This window comes from Mus musculus, chromosome 15 (assembly GCF_000001635.26).
Source record: "Mus musculus strain C57BL/6J chromosome 15, GRCm38.p6 C57BL/6J".
Classification (NCBI taxonomy): domain Eukaryota; kingdom Metazoa; phylum Chordata; class Mammalia; order Rodentia; family Muridae; genus Mus; species Mus musculus.
This window is the reverse complement of record NC_000081.6, coordinates 98,789,326-98,810,843: the sequence shown is the minus strand read 5'-3', so window position 1 is coordinate 98,810,843 and position 21,518 is coordinate 98,789,326. Positions and strand designations below refer to the sequence as shown.

At 54.8% G+C, this 21,518-nt stretch overlaps 2 protein-coding genes and 1 long non-coding RNA gene across 3 annotated transcripts; 1 reads left to right on the top strand and 2 right to left on the bottom strand.

Annotated features, from left to right (window-relative positions):
* Positions 1 to 463: 463 nt before the first annotated feature.
* Positions 464 to 4,529, bottom strand: B130046B21Rik. Its single transcript, XR_003951472.1, has 3 exons — positions 3,620 to 4,529; positions 2,522 to 2,608; positions 464 to 1,975 (listed from the first exon to the last, which is right to left on the bottom strand). It is a non-coding gene; the product is annotated as an RIKEN cDNA B130046B21 gene (long non-coding RNA).
* On the top strand, positions 2,919 to 7,062 carry Ddn (dendrin). The gene is made up of 2 exons (NM_001013741.1): positions 2,919 to 3,239; positions 3,644 to 7,062. The coding sequence occupies exons 1-2, from the start codon at positions 3,031 to 3,033 to the stop codon at positions 5,565 to 5,567; spliced, it is 2,133 nt and encodes a 710-aa protein (NP_001013763.1). The 5' UTR covers positions 2,919 to 3,030; the 3' UTR covers positions 5,568 to 7,062.
* Positions 7,063 to 17,013: 9,951 nt separating this feature from the next.
* On the bottom strand, positions 17,014 to 20,987 carry Wnt1 (wingless-type MMTV integration site family, member 1). The gene is made up of 4 exons (NM_021279.4): positions 20,552 to 20,987; positions 19,727 to 19,980; positions 18,887 to 19,152; positions 17,014 to 18,428 (listed from the first exon to the last, which is right to left on the bottom strand). The coding sequence occupies exons 1-4, from the start codon at positions 20,653 to 20,655 to the stop codon at positions 17,940 to 17,942; spliced, it is 1,113 nt and encodes a 370-aa protein (NP_067254.1). The 5' UTR covers positions 20,656 to 20,987; the 3' UTR covers positions 17,014 to 17,939.
* Between the last annotated feature and the right edge of the window lie 531 nt (positions 20,988 to 21,518).

The window sequence follows — 21,518 nt, the reverse complement described above, 5'->3', positions numbered from 1 at the left end:
CAAGCTGGCAGCCAAGCATGGAGGGATATTCCTTTTGTTCCAGCATTTGGGAGGTAGAGGCAGAGAGGGAGGGAGAGAGCTCTGGAGTTTCAGGCTAGCCTGGTCTAAATACAGAGCAACTACATAGTGAAATCATGTCTATTTAAAAAAAAAAAAGAAAAGAAAGCCAGGCAGTGGTGGCCCACACCTTTAACCCCACCACTCTGGAGGCAGACACAGGTGGATCTCAGGTGGAGTTCAAGGCTAGCCAGGACTACACAGAGAAACCCAGTCTTGGAAAAACCAAAAAAAAAAAAAAAAAAATTAAAACTAGCATTTAGGGCTGGAGAGATGGCTCAGCGGTTAAGAGCACTGACTGCTCTTCCAAAGGTCCTGAGTTCAATTCCCAGCAACCACATGGTGGCTCACACCTATCCGTAACGAGATCTGGCGCCCTCTTCTGGAGTGTCTGAAGACAGCTACAGTGTACTTACATATAATAATAATAATTAAAAAAAAAAAACAAAAACAAACTAGCATTTAAACTGAAACCGTCTGGTTCTGGTTTCATGTCTTCCTACCTTCACACCAGACTCCTGTCCTCTCTCATCTCTGCTGACTTGTTCCCACCTCACTTCCCACAGTTACGCTCCCTTACTTTCTCTATTTGGACCATAGTTAGCTAAGGCCCATGCAAATTTCCCTAACATGTCAGGTCTCTGGAAAGTGGCAAACGGAGGAGAATCTTTGGGCAGAGAGATGCTAATGTCATCGGCGTTTCTGAGTGGAGGTTGAGTTGTTTGGATAATGCTGGGCCGGTAGTCTTTTTGAACCCACAATTCCCTTGCCTTTCCTCTAAGGTAGAGGGTACATCATGGAGGAACAGCAGAGCTGGGGTCAACCCACCAGACCTATCATCTGTGCTGAGAGTGATACCCAACACCTGACGGACGGAGGACCTGCAGGCTCTGTTCCCTTCTACAGCAGCTTTGCCGATAGGGGTTAGCATCCAAGCCAGGAGCAGGTCCTGAGTAATTCCCTGGCTTTCCCTTCTCCTGCCAAGCCTTCAGAAGAACCTGGGCCACGCTAGTTTTCACAAAGCGGGCTTTCTGATGGAACACAGGGAACACATCAGGGCGCTTGTTAGAGGTCAGCTCTCAGTGCTTGGGCCCCCTCTCCATCCACATCTTTGCTCTCAGCACATTCCCAAGCTTGGGGGAGGGAGGCCTCCAAATGATTATAATTAGAGCATGTTTGTGTGTGTGGAGAGGGTGGAAAGGACAAATGTCTCCTTGTGTCACATTCCTTCATCAAGGAGGACTTGTCCAGGGAGGAGGCAAGACTTTAAAAGCTGTGGGATTCTGTTGGGCCCTGGCAGTGCCTGCAAGCCATCCTCAGGGCAGCCAGGAGGTAGGTGGAATCATGGCATGGGGTGGGGGTTGAGGAGTGGCAGGGGAGGGACAGCAGAACAGGTCAGGTTCTACTTTGCTGTTTCTCAATGAGTGTGACCTATAACAATTCTTTGGTCCCTGTCCCCTTAAAAAGAAGGCTCTGTATCCAAATGCTCCTTGTACTTCTATGAAAAACCAACTTTTGTCTCTCCCATTTACCCCACCAAGTCTCAGCTCCTGGGAAGCAGCTGAGGAAAATGGGGATAGACACACTTTGCAAGCCCACAGGCTTCTGTTCCTAAAGTCAGGAGCAGCAAATGGTCCCTTCTTCCTCAGGAGCCATTGCCACCCTCTCATCCCGCTCCCTACACTTCTCCCCTCCCCTGAGCTGCTGCTATGGTTGCCAGGCATGGTTGCTAAGTCTCTGCATGGAAGGTTGGCGTGGGCTGTGCTGCCACTAACATTACCATGGTGAATCAGGGGACACCTGGTACAGGCATAGGGGGAGGGATCCCGAGGATGCAAGCAGCAACCCCCCAGAATCGAGTGAGTCCAAAAGGTGAGCTGCACCACACCATGCCAGTCAAGTGAACTAGAGCCCCGACCTAGGAAAGAAAGGCCACTTTTATCTTTTCTGTTGCTAGGGGATTTGGCTGTGCCACAGGAGCACTCTAGTCCATCCCCCTCTGTTAGGGTACAAATGTATTTAAGCACTCTATCTGCACCCCACATAAGGCTTGGAAGAGCTGTGTGGGCACGGAACTGTGTAACCCTAGAATCCTGGCTTCTGGGTTAGGGGAGCTAGCCTGCTGCTCAGGGAAGGCTCTGTGGGTGCCCAAGGACACCCATATTTAGAGTAGGAGTCGTCCTGCTGTTTGGTGGCCAGGATAGATGGAGTTCCGCCTCAGCAGAGAAAGCTGAGGCATACAGGTGCACCTTTCTGAGGTCTTGGGGGAGCAGCTCTCCCCCAGAGTCGCACAAAAGCTTCCTGAAAGCGGCACCTCTTCTCTGTACTGCTTAGGAACTGGTTACTCATCTCAGCTGCACCCGAATGCCACCGACACTAAAAATAGCCCGCTCCCCCCAGCTGTGGGCCAGCCTCTCTTGCACCCCAACCCCATGGAAACCAGCAGCGAGTGGCAGGCAGAGACCTTGAGTTCTGTTCTCACCACTCCCTGTCGGAGAAAGGAGTCTGGGCGAGCAGGCAGGAATAGAGAGAGCACTGGTGGTCAGGCAACCTGACAAGCAGGAAAGCAAAGGGTTAAAACTTCGGGAAGGATGAAGAAATGGGGGCTGGAGGAGAGGGCACCGTAAGCTTGGCAAGAATCAGAAGTCTCTCCCCGCCCACTCGCAGGTCCCATTAGGCTTGGGGGACCTGAGCAGTGAGTGGGAAGGGGCGTCCAATCCCAGGCCCCAGGGGGCGGCCGTGCACATGGGGGAGGAAGCAGCGCGGAGCCGTCCACGGCGGCGTGTCACATGCGCGCGCGCTCGCGCGCTAGCACACACTCACACACGCACAGACAGGCACACACGTGTGCCCGGGTATATATAGTTGCCAGTCCCTGGGCCTGCCGCTCTGCAGTGGGCGCCGGCTCCCTGGGTTGGGAGGGGGCTCACGGGGCGGGTGGGAGGGTGGGGGGCCGGGGTGGGGTGGGGCAGGATGCTGGATGGCCCGTTATTCTCCGAGGGGCCCGACAGCCCCCGGGAGCTCCAGGATGAGGAGTCCGGCAGCTGCCTCTGGGTGCAGAAGTCCAAGCTGTTGGTGATTGAAGTGAAGACTATTTCCTGTCATTATAGTCGTCGCGCTCCTTCTCGACAGTCCATGGACATCCAGGCCAGCTACTGGGCCCGTGGGCCCCAGAGCCGCACGTGAGTGAAGGAGGGGTGAGGGGCAGCAAGTGGTGGGGCGGGAAGTGGGGTCCAGACCTCCCCGCTGGCACCAGCAATTGCTGCTGTTCCCTTCTCTTTCCCGCGCCTCCCTCCCCCCACTCGTCGAGGACTGGGGCCTGAATCATTGAGCGCTGTTTAGGGGGACAGGAGTACTAGTGGCAGGCGGTGAGATGGGGGCAGTCGCTGTTAAAGTGTGCATGGAGAGATGGCGAGGAGTCTCATTTCGACTTTAGCCCTAACATATACGCACGTGCACTCGCTCAGACACTCACACGAACCCTCCCACATGGCTGCCCCAAGTGGTCTCCAGTGCTCCCAGCTCCCCGGACCTCGGCTCTCTGTCCCCGCAAACTGCTCACCTGGGTTCCTGCTCATTGTCCCAGGTGTAGGCTGCGCCCGGGATCCCCTGAGCCGCCACCCCGCCGACCCTGGGCCTCCAGGGTGCTGCAGGAGGCAACCAACTGGCGGGCGGGCCCCCCCGCCGAGGTCCGAGCCCGGGAACAAGAGAAAAGAAAGGCGGCGTCGCAGGAGCGGGAGGCCAAGGAGACCGAGAGAAAAAGGCGCAAGGCTGGCGGGGCCCGACGGAGTCCCCTAGGTCAGCCCCGCCCAGAGCCCCGGAACGCCCTTCGGGCAGCCCAACCTACAGGGTTTCCAGTTTTCTCCAGACCAGAGCGCTTCGGGCAGGTGGGGCGAGCGCCCCGACCATCCGTGCTCCCGCAGGGTGACCCAGGGGTTGCATGGGCGGGGCCATGGGGAGGCAGAAGGCCAGGGCCCCCTAGCTACGAGGCTCACCTGCTGTTGAGAGGCTCTGCAGGCACAGCCCCAAGGCGCCGCTGGGACCGGCCGCCACCCTATGTGGCTCCACCTTCTTATGAAGGTCCCCACAGGACCCTGGGGACTAAGCGAGGCCCGGAGCTCTCCCGGGCGCCCACCTCATCAGCCCCAGTTCCAGCCACCACCAGGACAGAGGGAGGGCGCACGAAGAAGAGGCTGGATCCTCGAATCTACCGGGATGTTCTAGGAGCTTGGGGTCTCAGACAGGGACGGGGACTCTTAGGAGGTGCTCCAGGCTGTACAGCAGCCAGAGCTAGGCCAGAGTCTTGCAAAGGGGCTATAGAGAAAAGCTCAGGCCTAGTTGCTGCTGGCCTGAACAGTGCTGGCGATAGTCATTCCCAAGGCAAAACGACTGGCGGTCCAGGCACGGACGCAGCTCTCTCTAGGTCCGCGATCAGCAGCCCACCTCGTCCTGTTCCCAGGTCCAGGCAGCACCTCAGGGGGTCAAGGAAAGGGAAAGAAGGAAGTGAGCAGATATGGCTTCCCACGTGTTGGCTTGCCTCCCCTAAAAAGCCTCCAGTTAGGCACAGCCAGACGCTCCCTAGACCCTGGGCTCCTGGAGGCACCGGGTGGAAAGAGTCCCTGGGTCAAAGAGAGGGGGCAGAACATGAGACCCTGGAAGTTTGGAAGGTGACCCGCCGTGCCCACACCCTGCCCCGCATTTCCCGAGGTCCCGCTGGTAGAGAAGGCATCTTTGTCATTGACGCCACATGCGTGGTGATAAAGTCCCAGTACGTTCCGACCCCTCGAACCCAGCAGGGTCAGCTCGTGCCCTCTGGGGAGTCGTGCAGTGTGAGCGACAGCCTTAGTCAACCCAAGCCCTGTCACGAGGAGGAGGGCGAGGGGGCCGCTGCCAACCCTTCAGTTTGCCAAAAGCGACTGTTGAGCAGTCGAGTCTTAAACCAACCGAGCGAGGGTCGCGAGTGCGAGGCCGAGGTCGGACAGCAGGGGGATTCTTCATTGGAGGAGCGCTCCTCCAGCGGTTTGGGGTTCCCTGTCGGAGAAGTGAACCCGCGAGACGCCCCCACGCAGCCAGGTAGCCAAGAGCACCCGACCTTAGGCCCAGCGGCTCCGGTATGCGCCGGCAGCTTGAAGGGCTCAGAAGCGGCTGGTGTCCCGCGGCGCGCGGGCGGGGGCTGGGCGCGGACTCCAGGGCCCTACGCCGGGGCGTTGCGAGAAGCCGTGTCCCGCATCCGCCGCCACACCGCCCCAGATTCGGACTCAGACGAAGCGGAGGATCTCAGCGTCCATAGCGGCTCCTCTGATGGAAGCGACACAGACGCCCCAGGCGCCTCCTGGCGGAATGAGAGGACCCTGCCTGCGCTTGGGAACACCCGGCCCAGGGAAGGCGGGAAGACAGCAGGGCTGAGCGACAGTATCCGGGAGATTGTGGATGTCATCAGTCAAACCGAGGAAGGCTTCATCCGAGAGGACACCAGGAAAACGCCACAGGGAAATAGAGAGAGGGAGTGAGCGATGCCCCTCTTTGTTCTCGTGTCGCTCAGCCCATCCACCCTGGGCTCACCTGCTCCTTCTCTCTCTCCAGGCTTCGTTTGCTTCCTTTTCTTCTTTCCCACCTATACCTGTTCCCACACTTGAAACAGAGGAGAGAGGAGGAACCAGGGAAGGTAGCGTCTGCCAACTCAAGGGTTAGTTTCAGGGAAAGTGTGGGTGGGCCATCCACACCTGCTACATTCGGTGTGGAACTGTTCCGACAGAGAAAGAGAAGGGGCAGGGATGGTGCCTGCGATGGGCAGGGCAGGGTCCCTGACAGGAGAGAAAAAGTAATGGAGAGGCCTTGAACCTAGTGACTGAGTGGAGGAGACAGAGGAACTTTGGGCAGAGAAGAAATGAATGCATACACACAACCAGCAACCTGGCGAGAGGGCTCTCTTTGATGTTACAACTCAAGTTTCAATTCCAACTCTGCCACTGACCTAGCTGGTGGACCTCAGAGTAACTATTTTTGCGCCCGGGCATCCCGGACTTCTGTAAATGTAAAATGAGCGCTTTCTGCCTCCCATTCTTTTGTCCCTAGGATTTTGTGAATAAGCGAGTAGAGAGAATCTGAGGGTTCTTACCCACTTCGGTCATCCTCAGTTCGGAAGACTGTCAAGGTCTTCAGATTTAAACGGACAAAGGGCTTCTATTCCAATTTTCCCAGTTTAGGTGAGTGCTCCCACAGCCGAGCAGGATCATGGCCCTCTCACTGCCTCTAGCCTGCTGTGGCCCAAGCTGGAGAGGGAAGGTAGCCAATGAATCAGCTTGGGACACTTTTAGGCCTTCCCCTTCTCCTCCATCTCCGTGTCCTTAGTGACGCTCTGAAGTGTTACCGGGATTTTCCACGCAGACGGTATCGCCCACCGGATAGGACCTTGACAATTTCTGTGTCTCTCCAAGGAAAACAGCCAGGCAAGGAGGAAGGTGGATTTTTCAGCAGACGGTGCGGGGTGTGATACTCGCTGTAGCCACTACGGGGCGCGCGCAGGTCGCGGATTCCCCCGGTTGCTGGTGCTCGAGTGCCCCTACACCAGCACTGCCAGTTATCTGGATCCCTAGTTACCGGCGCCGGTTTCCTGCCTTGACACCTCCAAACCGCGCGCGGGGCCGGGAGCAGGCCTCCGGCCTCCCAGACTTCTGGGGCGCGCCGAGCCCTTCTTTGTATTAATCCACGCCAACCGGTTTGAGACTGACATTTAAGCCTTTCTTCTTCTTCTTCTTCTTTTTTCTTTTTCTTTTCTTTCTTTCCAACCCTGGGCACTTCCTCTGTGTCTGCCATTTATTAGCCATGTGACCTTGGCCAAATCACTTCACCTCCCTGAGCCTCAGTTTCCTCATCTGTCAAATGGGGGTTTATAAACACCTACCTCGCAGGGTTGTTGTGAGGATTTAATGAGGTAATGTATATAAGGCGTCTTGCACAGTGCCTGGCACATAGCAGGCGCCCAATAAATCTACTCGCCCCTTTATGCAGCTCTGGAGTCTCTCTTTCTCTGACCTATCCCCCACTGTGTCCCTCCCTCAGTCCTTCTTGACTTCTTCCCGCTCATTGTGAGGGGGAGGAGGACTCCTCTCTGGTGGAAACTTCTAGTCCACCCTGTTCCCTGGCTGGGACTCTCCCTTCCTTGCCCCCCGCCGCACCCCTGCCGGCTCTTCCCTCTGCCCTGGTGCACTCCCCCCCACCCCTCATTCCGGGCAAGGGCTGAGTCAGTCTAGGTAAATTTAGCCATCGGCTGGGCAGGAGCGGGGGCTTCGCCCAGACTCAGTCACCAGGTCTGGTGACCCATCCCTCTGTCCCTACTCCCGTTAACCCTAACTCCCGCAACTCCTTAGACCGCTCTCAAACCACTCAGGCTTTTAGCCTCCAATTAGCTTGACATCACACCCAGAGAGACCCAAAGGCAGGACGCAGAGGGGGCAGGGCTCCCAGACCACAGCCACAGCTGGCTTCTATTCAGCAGATAAGGGTCTCCTACTCGGGTTTCCCAACTCTAGGGGCGTTCACTGGTCGGAGCTCAGCAGGAATATTCATTCACCTGCGATCCTGTCTGAAACCTACACATTTCCTGTTGCTCTTGGTGGATGAGGCCAAGGAAGCCGGGTCACCCTGGGCAAAGATCAAAGATACCAAAGGTCTTACCACGTCCAATGCAGTCCTTTCTGCTGCCAAGCGAAACCTAGCATTTACTGAACACTTCCTAGGAACTAGACTCTGGGCTGGGCTCAAGGGCAGAAATGGCAAGGCCTGTCTGACAGTGAGGACGGTTGTGTTAAGTTCTAGGAAGAGTCAATCAAGGGAGATCCTAGTTTTAGAAAATCCAGGGAGAGTTCACAGAGGAGGTGACTTGTAGATAAAAATTAGGGAAAGAAGCCCGGTTGGTGGCACTCTCCATTGGTGGCACTCTCCATCATTAATCTCAGCACTCAGAAGGCAGAGGCTGGTGGGTCTCTGGGTGTTCAAGGCCAGCCTGGTCTACATAATGAGCTGCATGCCATCCAGGCAAAATAAAACATATATATATATATATATAGATAGATAGATAGATAGATAGATAGAGAGAGAGAGAGAGAGAGAAGGAAGCCAGGCATGGCGCACTTTCTTGAAAACTGGAGTCAGGAGAATGGTCATGAGTTTGAGCCCAGCCTGGTTTACACAGCAACTTCCAGCCTATCCCAGTTCAGCCCAGCAAGATTCTGTCTCCAAAAAAAAAAAAGAAGTCCCTTTGGAACCGGGTTGTGGTGGTGGCTCAATGGTAGTATGCATGTGTGGCTAGAATGTACACAGTCCTGAGTTTGGTCCCCAGCATTGAAAAAGGCATATCCTAGGTTAGGTAACAACCACCCATTTTGTGTGGGGGAACATTTGGGTATTTAGGGTGTCAGGGCAACACGTGCCTTCTTCCAGAGCTTGCCAAGGATAGAGTCGGAGCCAGCTGCCAAAGTTCTGGGAGAGAAGGAGAGGAGTGTCTGCAGGTTTCAGGGCCAGACCCTGGTAAGTAGTATCTTAGGCCCCATGGGGCCCTGTGGGTGGCAGGTTAGCGACTCCCTGCTGTGAAAATGACTTCTAAATCTAGCTGTGTCTGCCAGCTACCCAGCCTTCTGAAGGAGGGCACAACCACCCCCACCCTGGAACTGCCCCCTTGATCAGGAGAAAAGACAGCAGGTCCTGGAGGGCTACTCTTTTGGGGGCAACACATCTTAGGTTAGCAGGGGACCCCATGACTCTCCCCACAGCTAAGTTCTTCCTGGGAACATTTTCTGCCCCTGAGTTCTGTTGTGCTTGATAAGGCATTAAGGGAGCCAGGAACCCTGCCCTTTTTAGACTTGGGAGAGCTCTGAGGTGTCCTGGGTCCCCCTACAAATGGGTGGGGAACCCAAGAGCTATAACTGGGACATCAAAGAGATCAGTGAGCACAGTGGTGGCACAGCCTTTAATCCCAGCACTTGGGAGGCAGAGGCAGGCAGATTTCTGAGTTCGAGGCCAGCGTGGTCTACAAAGTGAGTTCCAGGACAGCCAGAGCTATACAGAGAAACCTGTCTCAGAAAAACCAAAAAACAACAAAACAAAACAGAGATCAGTAATGTGGATGTGTTTGCAAGAGAGGAGAGCCGCTCAATGCAGGGTCCTGGGATGTGTGCACAGAGTGTTCGTTGAGGACAGGGTAGTATTCTCTCAGTAATTACTCAGTTGTCCACTTGCCCACTAACCATGTGTTCCAGGGACATCGAGGAGACTCGGGCACACCTTCTACCTTTGGGGAGATCACTTTTACACTAAATTTGGAGCAGCTGAGAGGAGATTAGCGCAGTGCCTCTGCAAGGCCAACATTCAAATTTGTGAACTCTTCCATATTTTATGGAAAGAAGTGGGAGGAGGACACCTCCTTGACTTGGACTCATAGGGAATGGGATATAGCCACAAATGCCTCTGGGAGACAAGTCTTCAAGGGTGCACATAGAGAGAAAAATTTAAACTAGGGGTGTTCCTGCCTCTTCATGGCATGCCATGGGGGTAGGCTCCCTTCTTTGAATCTCCTTGTATTAACTAGGATATACAAGTCATCTGTGGATAAATGCTCCATCAGTCCATCCATCCACCCACCCATCAATCCACCCAATTAACCATCCAATCATCCATCCATCCATCCATCCACCCACCCATCAATCCACCCAATTATCCATCCAATCATCACCCATCCACCCATCCAGTCATCCTTCCATCCATCCACCCATCCACCCACTCACCTATCTATCCTTCCTATGCATGCATCTATCCATGCATCCTACCTATGCACTTACTGATCTATCCACATCTCATCTATCATCCATTCAAGTGCCTCTCCATATCCATCTATCCATGCGTCTGCTTCTTCATCCATGAATCCACTTATTCATCATTTGATGAGGGCATATAATGTCCCTATCTGGTGCTAGCAAGGATGGCAAAATGAGAGACACCTAACCTGTGTCCTCATGCAGGTGCAAGCCTGGTCTACTGCATACACGGATGGCCAGCAAAGCATTTCAAGAGTTCGGGCAGGCAAGGTCACTCTGCCAAGGGAAAGCTGAAGAAGGGATGTTTGAGGTAGTTCTCACAAAGATGATGAGGAAACAGATGCGTCCAGAATGTGAGAAGACATGAGTTCCACAGGGAACAAGGCCCTGGGAAGAAAGAGGCCTTGGTCACGAAGAGGTTACTGAAGGCAAGCATAAAGCAAGCATCTGACCTTCACATGGGGCAGACGCATACACCTGTAGTCCCGGCTACATGGCGGGTTGTGGGTGGGGAATCCCTTGAACCCAGGAATTCCAAGGCAACATGGGAAAAGCAATGAGGCTCTGCCTCTGGCTAAAGAAACACAGGATCTTTTGTGAGAAGAATCAAAAGAGTGATGACAGAGAGTTTTGAGCTGGGAGTATCTTATTGTACTTCAGTTCTGAATACTTCCCTGGCTCTCCATCGTGACCTTTGCTGTGCTTTCTCTTTTTGGTTGGTTGGTTTGGTGTGGGTTAGTGATGGTGGGACTGTATCGGAGATGGGGTCTCACCACATAGCCCCCACTCACCTAGAACCCTCTATTTAAACCAAGCTGCCTGGAAACTCCCAGAGATCCACCCTCCTCTGCTTCCCAAATCCTCTGAGGAAAGGTGTGTGCCACCATGCCTGGCATCTTTGTTGACTTGGTTACCCTTTGAAATTTGTTACTAGAATATGATTTACATACATTGATTTACATGTTTGACTCTGTAGCCACGAAATCTTGGCATGGAAAACACCTCCAAAAAGGTTTGTGTAAGAAGAGGGAAGTGAGGCAGGAGAATGTAACTCAGTTGATAGAAACTCATCTAATATTCACAAGGTCCCACAGTTGATCCCCAAAACTCTATAAACTGGCCATGGTAGCCCCGTAAAAGTCCTAGCACTCAGGGGGTACAGGCAAAAGGACCGGGTATTCTCTGTTATCTTCAGCACATGGGAAACTTGATGACATCCCGAAGTGCACGATACATTACTTCAAATAATGGAGGGACAATTTAAAATAAAAGCCGGGAAGACAACAACGCAGCCATGAAGGAGGATGGCTGCTGTCCAGCCTGAGCCCCTGCAGCCGCTGGCTCTATCCTCTTAGCTAGTGTCTCCAGAAGCTCTCCCAAGATTTGCCACGAGGTGGCGCTGTTCGAACTTTGGCGCTGAGTTCTACCAGGATCCTTAGTGCTTCAGCTGGTCAGTTGTCCATCCAGGACAGGACTGTCCAGGAATGCTCTAGACATCTCTTTTGACCAAGAACTAGGTAAATGAAGAGCCGGAGGACAGACATTTAAGAGAAGATCTGACAGGCCGCAACGGTTGTGAAGTACGGGCTTCATATAGCCTGGCATTCTAGGTAAAGTATTAGGATCTTATAAAAATAACAGTGACCCAAAACATAATTTTTGCCATCAAGAATCTCAAAATCAAGTCTCATCCAAGTCTACTCTTCTTTATTGTATCTTAAACACACACACACGCACACATCACACAAGCACACACACAAGAATTCACACACATACATGTATATACAACACATGCACACACACACCACATGCACATGCATTACACACACACACACACACACACACACACACACACACACACACACACGTTCTCCAGGAATATTCCCTTGACCCAGAAGGCCATCTTCATATGACATCTACTCTAAATTGGGTTTTTCTCCAGCTTGCTGCATGGCACTAATTGATGGTCACATTGGTGTGATCCCTGGGGAATGCTCTGACTTTGGGTTGCTTCTTCCTAGGATGCTTCTGCATCCTGCCCTTCTGCTCCCTGTTGCGCCCTATCCTGTTCTTGTTAACTTTCTCCAACTTTGCCGCTCTGGCAACTCTGGTAGCTTCTGCTTCCAGAACCTCTCATCTAGCAGGGAATAGTATGTGCCCTCTAGCACTCCAGAGTCCTGTAGGCTACAGGGACATGTGAAAGGCCCCGTGAGACTTTAGTGCCATTTACCCAGGAATGAAGCATGCCAGGCTGGCTGTGGCCTGGGGTTTCTGCGGGTCAAGCCTGTGTGCCCTCTTCTCTCACCAACTTTAGGAGACCCAGGTTTCTCCTCAACACTGCTCCATAGTGGAGGAGGCTTTGGGAGACACTACGTGAACGTGGAACATTGTGGAACGTTGTCCACTTTCCCAACATGCTCCAGGGCCCATCTTGGCCCTTGGCGCGTTTTAGAGAGGAAGGGAGGGAGGGTTGGTGCTGAGAGTGGGAGCCAGGCCCATCGAGGTCCCAGGAGTGAATGCAGCATTGTTGGCCAGGCCAGAGTCACAGATAATTACCTCAATTAGTGACAATGGGAGAGTAATAAATACAGGCTTAGTGTCTCCTGCCCCACCAGGGCTCCGAAGATTAATCCAGGCTGACGGGCGGGCCCTGAAAGGCGTGATGGACAATTCATTAAACTCCCCAAATGCCGCACAACCTGGGCGTGAAGGCTGAGTTAGCCCCCTGGGGGCTGCGCCTTTGTCCTGATTGTGTGTCTCCGCCACAGCAGAGCCGAGCAGCCCCTAGAGAGCCGGGAGGTGAGTGGGGCTCCCTGAGCCCGGCCGGGTGGAGGGGGGATTAGGCCTCGGTCTGGCCCTGGTTGCCCTGGCACACTGGCCCGGCCTGACTGGAATGTCCGTCGGGGGGAGCGGACCGAGCGGAGGGGCGGGGCCGACAAGGTGGAGTAAGGGGGGCACACAAAACCAGGGGCAGGAGGAGTTAATTAGACGCCAGCCGAGGAGGGCGAGGGGCCACAATAGGGCTGAAGGGCCGCCAGGGACGGCCCCTTCACTTCCGAGGATTAATAGGGAGGATGGAGAAGGGAGGGGCTCAGCCCTGGAAGAGGAGGGCTGCCCCTTTTGCCTTAGATGGGCACCTACTTAGCAAGTGTCTGGGAGTCAGGATTCTCTAGTAGCCTGGTTCATACCCTCAGCATCCCACAGAATGGTTGTCCCTTCCTACGTGTTGGTACACAGCAGTCACTCACGCGGAAGATGGTTAGGAGGAGAGGAAGAGAAAGAACTTATCCACCAGGCAAAGCAAAGGGGGAAGCATATTCAGGGGTCTTATTCTCAGCCTCTCATATAACCTACTCTGCACAGTACTAGTGCTGGATAGCACCCTTCCCTTCCCTTCCCTTCCCTTCCCTTCCCTTCCCTTCCCTTCCCTTCCCTTCCCTTCCCTTCCCTTCCCTTCCCTTCCCTTCCCTTCCCTTCCCTTCCCTTCCCTTCTCTTCCCTTCCCTTCCCTTCCCCTGGGAGGTTGCCAGGTTGAAGGCACAGCGTGCAGAACAGAGGCTGGAGCTGGTACGATCACCCAGGAGTAGGGTGTGCATGCGCCGGGGCTGCAGGTGCGCATGCGCACCTCACTATGTCCACTCAGTGAGTGAATTAAAAAGTCTGCTATTTTCTTGAGGGTGTAAGGAAATGGCCCAGGGCTTTGAGCCCTTTCACGCTGGACATAAGGCCATATACCAGGGAGGGTGGGGTAGACAAAAGTCCAGGGCACACGTCAAAGGTGGCACATTCACCTGGGAAAGGTAAAGGAAAAAAAATCAATAAATATTTCAGCAGCTGGTTGGAGGCTCCACTTCTCTCTGGGCCTCACTGAATAGGGCAGCCCTGGCTCCTCCTTAGGTGTCACCCCACCCTACCCCCTCCCAGGGGATGACAGGGGAGCGAGTTGGCGGCAGTTCCTTGGGCATATTTATAACCTGCTGCTCTCTCACCAACCCAGTGTGTCTGCTTTTAGCCCAGACGGGGGAGGGGGTAAGGGGGTGGTCTGTCTCATGCCCGGCCCTGGCATGGTGTGGAAAGACTGAGTAAGGGTGAGTTGGTGGGCAGCTCTGCACGGATGTTCCTGCTCACACCACAGCCAGACAGCTTATTTTCTTCCCTGGAGCCAAGGACTGAGCCTGCCTGGGGCCGTAGGGAAGGGGGGGTTGGACCCTCTGGTATTTGCAGTTACCACTGACAGGGTTTTTCCGAGATGCCAGTGTCAGGGTGTTCGGTGCTGACCCCCCAGGGACCGTGCAGCCCCGCTGGCTGTCTTGGTCCTCTCAGCTTTTCCGCCACCCCTGGGATATTTCAGGACTCAGTCCCCGCAACAGCTCTGACTGAGGTCAGCTCTGTGACCAGGGTCCCTGTCCCCGGTGTGGTGTGTATTTGCATGGCATCTAAAGATCAGGAGTGGGTGGAAGCCTCAGGAAGGTGCGTCAGGCATATTTCTGATGACATTCATTATCTTATGGACAGCGCCTTGTGTTCTGAGCCCTGAGACTCTTTCTAGGTACGCACCTCCCCCCCCCCTTCCTTACTGATCTACTGATCCAGTTGAGAGGGCAGCGCAGATAACACAGGTAATAGGGACAAAAGAGTCCTCAGCTCCTAGGCAACACTTGTAGACCCCACAGCCCCTTCACACACACACACACACACACACACACACACACACACACACACACGGCTGGGGATCCAACCCATCTCGTCCTTACACGTGCTCTACCATCACGCCACACATTTCCAGCACTTTTATCTGAAGTGTTTCCTTTTATTTGTGCATGTTGTGTTGGGCCCTGGCTTTGTTCTGCATTTTCCCATGGCACACTTCTTCCAAGTTCCAGCCCCTGGAAGAGAAGGGTGCTGAAGCCTTTCCTGCACACCGAGGGTCTTTCCCTCTATGCCTGTTAGTGTTTGTTGGCCTGGTTGAGTCCTGGCTGGACCTCTGGCTTGTAGATTGCTGCACTGCCAGCATTTGACAGAGGCTAGTACAGAAAAGGTATCAGTAGCCGTCCACACAACCCAAGCTGTCACAGACACTATGTCATTTGAAGCCTATCCCCTCCTTAAGCGACAACAAAGATGGATATTTGAATATTCTCAATTAAGGGTCAAGCAAGGCAAATGGGACTGAGAAGACTGAAGACAAAAGATGTGTCAAATACCTGGGCAAAAGGGGGTGGTGGTGCTCTCTTTCCAACTCCTGAAAGACACCTCTGCTCAGCACACTAGTTTCCAGGTTCCTGGGTTAGGATTTGGGTGAGATTGGTCGGCGATGGTTTGGTTCCTCCATTCTGCTGCTTCTCCCTGATACATTGAGTTACAGCAGCCCACGCGTACACACTCTCGCACATGCGTGCACACACGTGCACATGCACACACACATACACACATACACACACACACAAGCGTGCATGTGCACATGCGTGCATGCACACATACACACAGGCACACACGTGCAACACAGCATGTGCAGGCATGCACACACAGACACACACACAGACACACACACATTTGTGCCCTGGGACAGCCCAATGGCTTCATACTTTGGGAGCGCTGAGGGGCTGATAGCTCAGCTTGGGTTAGGACTGAGTAGGCTCTTCTGGATGATCATCACTGGAGACCCAGAACCTTTTAGACATCCAGACATCCAGTATCCCAGGTTGGATCCACTCATCAGAACTGACCCAGTGCTAGCTTTGCCAGTGGAGAGAAAGGCAAGGAAATGGCTTGAGCAGGCCCTGAATCTACTTCTCTACCCACTCACAGAGTCAAAAAACCAACAGGGGTCAGAGTTCACCCCTCCCCCCCCACCTCTTCCCCCCCCCCTTCCCCAGAGGTGATAGCCTGCAGCAAAGGATCCTGGGAAGAAGAAGAAACTCTCTGAGCTGATTGAGACTGGTTATGGCTCTTGGGAAGGCGGGGGTCCTCTGTAGCTTCTGTCAATGCCTTTCGGGTCCTCTCTGGTGGGAAGGGGCTATGATGAAGGTCAGGTATTGGAAAGGGTTAGTGTTCCCTGAGTCAGGGCTAAGGCTCTGGTTGGACAAGGAAGGGAGGAAGAAATGACTGGCGTCAGGTTGAGTACTCTGAGAAGGATTCCTTTCCTGCTGACTGGTGACTGCAAGCACAGAGGTAGCCTGCAGGTCATAAGGAATCCTCATTCTGGCTCTTTGTGGGTGTGGTTAGCTTACTGCTTTGATTGTGGACCAATCACTCTTGGGGTTCCTTTTTTATTGAGCTCTAAGCCTTACCCCTGTCTAGAAGCTAAGCTTTCTGCTCTTTTCTTCTTCCCTATGAGCATCTTTAAGTTTTCTAGTTCAAGTTTAGGGCCCACTGTTAACCCATGGCTTTTCTTTAATATCATTTCTTTATTATTATTTATATGAGCACACCATAGCTGTCTTCAGACACACCAGAAGAGTGCACCAGATCCCATTAACAGATGGTTGTGAGTCACCATGTGGTTGCTGGGAATTGAACTCAGGACTTCTAGAAGAGCAGCCAGTGCTCTTAACCTCTGAGCCATCTTTCCAGCTCTAACCCATGGCTTGTTCCTGGATGTCCCTTACCTGTAGGTTAGGGTTGGGTTGCTAATAAAGAATTTCCAGGAAGAGTGTAAGAGGTGGGCCTTCCACTGCTCAAAGCTCAGACTGCAGAAAAGGTTGATAGCCTCCCAGGGGCAATGACACCCTTTCTGCTTGAGCTTCCCCCCCCCCCTCTCAGGATGTAGTCATGGCTATCCTTTCCTTTCATTGCTGCTACCTCCCCAGCTCTTGCACTAGGAGAGCTGGACTGTTGGTGTGCTGAGTCCCCATCAGGTGACACACTTGTCCTCATCACTTAACCAGCTGCTGCCAGAACAGGAGGAAGAGCCCTGCAGGAGCTTTTGAGCAGGCTTTTCTCTCAGGAGACCTGGATCCCTAGTTGGTCTCATTTAGGGTCATCCAAGGGTCAGGATCTCAGGGTCCTTGCTCAGGCCCTGGAAAAGAGATCTTCAACAACTCTATCTCTTTTGTTTGGCTATGAGAAGAGAAGCAAGTCCATTGGAAGGGAAGAGGACGTTGGAAGCCATGCTGTGTTCTGGATTCAAGGACCAGAGTCGTTGATAAAAATAGATATTTTATTCCTCAGAGGAAGATACTACATTGGTGGGGGCGAGGAGCCACTAATAGCTACAGTGGAAGGAAATACTGATCCGGTGGGCAAGGGCGCCTATGAGAAGCTGGGTAAAAGAGAAAAAAGGTCGGATAACAAAAGGACTGGCGAGCAGAACAGAGGAGCAGTGAGGTGGGGTGAGGGTGGTCTCTGCAACCCAGGCTGGAACCCAGCACAATAAATAGTTTTATTTACATAACCGAACGCGTGGCTCTGCGGCCACATTTCGGTGCAAATTATTTACACAGTGATGAGGAGGCAGGACAGGAAGGGGTGGGAGGAGGCTGAGGGAGGCATGGTTCACAGCTGTTCAATGGCTCCGAGGCAGAGACAAGGAGAATGTAGGGTTTTGCTGCTGGGTCCAGCAACCTCCTTTCCCACTTAGCTTTCCGTGCCCTTTCAACTCGGAAACTCTTCAGCTACAGGTGGGAGGGGAAAGGCCTTGAAGCCCAGAGGTGCTGGTTAGAGAACTCAAGGGACCTATAGGGACCCGAGAGACAAGGAAAGGTGATAATACCCAAAGAGGTCACAGCGCAAAATACATCAGGAACCGCAACACCTTCAAGAGTTGACCTCCCCACCCCCACCCCAGAAGAAGAATCTTTCTCTCACCCTCTGGCCAAATTGGGGGGCAGTGCAAAAGGAGTCTCCCTCAAAGAGGGAGGGAGGTAGGCTGGGTCAGGGCCCTCAGGATGGCAAAAGGGTTCGAGCCGACTCAGGCAAGTGGTTTCAGGAGTCCCCAGGTAGGAGGTGGGAGAGATGGATCGCTATGAACCCTGGGACTGTGGCTGGACGCGGTAGGGTGGGCAAACATCAGGACCAGCGAGTGTGTCTGAGAACTGGAAGAGAGCGTTCCCGTTCCCGGAGGCGCGGCACCTCATAGACACTCGTGCAGAACGCGCGTGTGCGTGCAGTTGCGGCAGCTGACGTGGCAGCACCAGTGGAAGGTGCAGTTGCAGCGCTCCGTGACGCGCTGCGTGCGCGTGCGGTGGCCTCGGCCACAGCACAGCAGCTCACAGCCGTCCAGCGCGGGAGACGAGCTGTTGCAAGCTCGTCCAGCTGTGCCAGCTGTGCCCAGGCGGCCACTGTACGTGCAGAAGTTGGGCGATTTCTCGAAGTAGACGAGGTCGTGAGGGGAGGGAGGCTTGTGCGCGGGGTCTTCGGGCTCCAGGCGCAGCAGCTCCGCCCGCGAGGCGCGGTTGCTGCCTCGGTTGCCGTAAAGGACGCGGGAGGCGCCGTCGAAGCGGTCGCGCAGCACGTCGCCCACAGCGCGCAGCGTGGGCAGCCGCATCCAACACGTGCGCACCGTGCAGGAGCCGGACATCCCGTGGCATTTGCACTCTTGGCGCATCTCAGAGAACACGGTCTGGGGGAGGAGGGGACGAGGGGAGGAGGGAAGAAAAGGTCAAAGCCAACATCCCACGAACCACCACCCATACTTCCCCACCCCCACCCCACCCGGGTCACGTCGATGCTGTGGAAACTTCAGCCAAGGTCCAGGTGTGACTAAGCTCGGGAGAGAGGAAGTGCAAAATGGCCCGCTGAGATAGGGACATTCGGCCAGACTCTGCTCCACGCCAGCAAGTCACTTTTATCTTTCAAAAGTGTGCCATGGAGCCATCTCAATACATCCCACGTGTTGATAGCCTGCTAATCTCTTCTGTTCTGTCATCAGCTCAGGAACCTCTTTGCCCTCAACCACCACCTCTTCTCTGTCTTCCCTCCTAGAGTCCCACTCTCTCGGGAAGCCCCTTCCCTGTGCCTCTGTCCCCGTGCACCTGTCTTACATCTCCCCTGCCATTGGTTCCGGACACACCGACGTACCGTTCGCCCTGCCTCGTTGTTGTGAAGGTTCATGAGGAAGCGTAGGTCCCGCCCCTTCTCCCCGGAGTCCACGAACTCTCGGCCAAAGAGGCGACCAAAATCGATGTTGTCACTGCAGCCCCCCCAGTGCCAGTCGGGGCCCCCAGGGCCGCGCCGCCGGTAGTCGCAGGTGCAGGACTCGATGGAGCCTTCGGAGCAGGAGCGCGCCACGGAATGTGTGACCCCGGCGGAGGTGATTGCGAAGATGAACGCTGTTTCTCGGCAGCCTGTGGGTGAAGCGACCCCGCATCAGTTGAGAGAAGGCGTGGGGCCAACTCAGCACCCTGTTTGGAAGACTTGGTACCCTACAGTCCAACATCCTTGGAGTCATGTGTGCGAAGCATGGAATGCCCTCCTCTCTAAGCTTTACTGAGACTCCAGAGCCTTAGCAGAGCAGCTCCAAGGGGAGATTCCCAAGTAGAACAAATCTGCATAGCCAAGATCGCTACTAGTATTGGCAGTGCAAACTTTGCTGGGTGCGAAGCACAACCCTAGCTAGCCCTCAGAGATCAGCTTCCCAGGTACCTTTGAGGAAGGCTAGGGAAAAACAGCTGTCGCCCAGCGCCCACGATCCGGAATTCCCTTTCTGTGGGCCAGTGGCTCAGCAACGTTAAAGATCATGCTCACAACGCAAGGCTAGAAAGAATCTGGTGCTGACCTACGGTAACTGCCGGCACCAGGCGATTCTCAGTTTGATCACATATAACCCTGGGATGTCTTCCCTGCCTTCGCCCGCCTATGCCCTGGAGATGACCCTGCTTTTCCCTTAATCCCGGAAGCGTCGCTTTCCTGGGCACCCACCTCGGTTGACGATCTTGCCGAAGAGGTGGGGCCCCGGAGCAGTGGGGCAGTTCCAGCGGCGGTTTCGGAATTGCCATTTGCACTCTCGCACAGCGCTCTGGAGCCCTCCACTCACGCTGTGCAGGATCCCCGGGTTCTGTCGGATCAGTCGCCGCTGCTTGCGGCTCAGCAGCTGCAGACTGGGCTCGAGCACCAGCTGCAGACTCTTGGAATCCGTCAACAGGTTCGTGGAGGAGGCTATGTTCACGATGCCCCTGGCGGGATGCATAAGGGTTCAGTCCAGGGGAGGGGACCTGCATCCTAACCATACAGGCTGTACCACCCTATCCTTGCCTGGCCCTGAGCTCCAGAGTCTAGTGAGTGGACAGAAAAGGCATGGCTACCTTAGCTCTTCCTTTCTTCAAGTCAGCCCCCGAGGAGAAACCCCACCTGCAGCCTTGCCCACCTTGAAAAACTTAGGAATTCCACTCCCTCACCTCAAAGCTAATATCTGGTTTTTTTTTTTTTTTTTTTTTTTTTTTTGGTTCAAGACCTAAGGGACACCTGAGCACCCACCACAGCGAGGTTGGGACCTGTTGCTCAGCAGAAACGGGGTCGTATTAAATGGGAATGGTCTCTGAGCCTGGTGTATCTGGGCTTCTGCATGCCAATGATGTGCCCCCACTTCAGCAGAGCTAGTTCTAGGTGTGAGCACCCTGGATGTGAAGTCACAATGCACGAGGGGGGTCTGTAGGTTGGTGATCCCCACAGCGTGGGAGCTGGGTAAGGCCCGTGCCTGGCTCTTTGCCCCAGGACAAGTGGCGGACCCCGTACTAGCTCACTTACCACCATCGGCCACTACTGTTGGCAGCCAGGGCTGCGGGCAGAGCGGTCAGTGCCAGTAGCAACGTAGTAGAAACCCAGCTGGGCAGCAGCGCCCAGAGCCCCATGGCCTGCCTGGCCTTGCTGGTTCTGTGCTGCGGTTCTGACGACTGTGGTTGCTGTCCGCGACGGTGGGACTGGACACAGCGGTGAGGGCAGTGATGCGAGTTCCCAGGCTGGCTCTAATAAGTCTGGAGGCGGGCCGCAGGCAGCATGGTTCGCTGTCCTGGCTGCTGGGCTGAAGCAGCCACTGCGGGAGGCACCGCCTCTTATAGGCCTCTTATAGTTGCGGCGCTGACTGCAGTGAGAAGAGGCTGCCCCTCCGGGCCCGGGCGGCACTAAAAGCACCAGGGCGCACTGGTCAGGGCCACAGACAATGAGTGGCGAGCGAAGCTGTGGCTCTTGCCGGTCTGAGCAAAGAGCTGACAGGCTAACCGTCGGGGCTCACCCCCGCCCCCTGCCTGGTGGCCCCCGCCTCCAGGTCTGCACTGGCCGCCGACCCCTCCCCTTGGGATGGCCTCCCACGCGCGCCGGCCTCACTCTTCTGCGCGTCCGGAGCCCGTCGGGGACCAGCATCCGCCAGGGGGCGCGGAGACAATGCGCTGGGGACAACCTGTTTGCAGCCTGGATTGCCTCCCCCACACGCGCCGGTGGGGCTGTCCTCTCGAAGTCCGTCTCCTCTGTCCCCCCTACGCTGTGGTCTCTTCTCTTCCCTATTCTGAATGGCAGGATGAAAGTTGTGGTTCTAGCCAGCGACTCCGTGGAGACACTTCCTCACCCAGGAACCCCGACGGCTGGACAGAGAAGGAAAAGAAGGAGACAGAGCATGGGTGGAGCTGTGGTCAGGGATTCCCGGGCGTGGGGTGTAGGGGTAGGCTGAGCAAACCGAGCTGGTGGCAGTGAGAAACTCAGAAGCGCCCAGCAGTTTGCC

What these genes read in the sequence shown, in the direction of transcription:
- Ddn (NM_001013741.1), top strand. Translation starts at nt 3,031, where the DNA reads ATGCTGGATGGCCCGTTATTCTCCGAGGGGCCCGACAGCCCCCGGGAG. An exon ending in CGTGGGCCCCAGAGCCGCAC is followed by an intron (nt 3,240 to 3,643) that starts GTGAGTGAAGGA and finishes TCATTGTCCCAG; the next exon opens with GTGTAGGCTGCGCCCGGGAT.
- Wnt1 (NM_021279.4), bottom strand. Translation starts at nt 20,655, where the DNA reads ATGGGGCTCTGGGCGCTGCTGCCCAGCTGGGTTTCTACTACGTTGCTA. An exon ending in CGGCAAGATCGTCAACCGAG is followed by an intron (nt 19,153 to 19,726) that starts GTGGGTGCCCAG and finishes CTTCACCCACAG; the next exon opens with GCTGCCGAGAAACAGCGTTC. An exon ending in ACAACGAGGCAGGGCGAACG is followed by an intron (nt 18,429 to 18,886) that starts GTACGTCGGTGT and finishes CTCCTCCCCCAG; the next exon opens with ACCGTGTTCTCTGAGATGCG.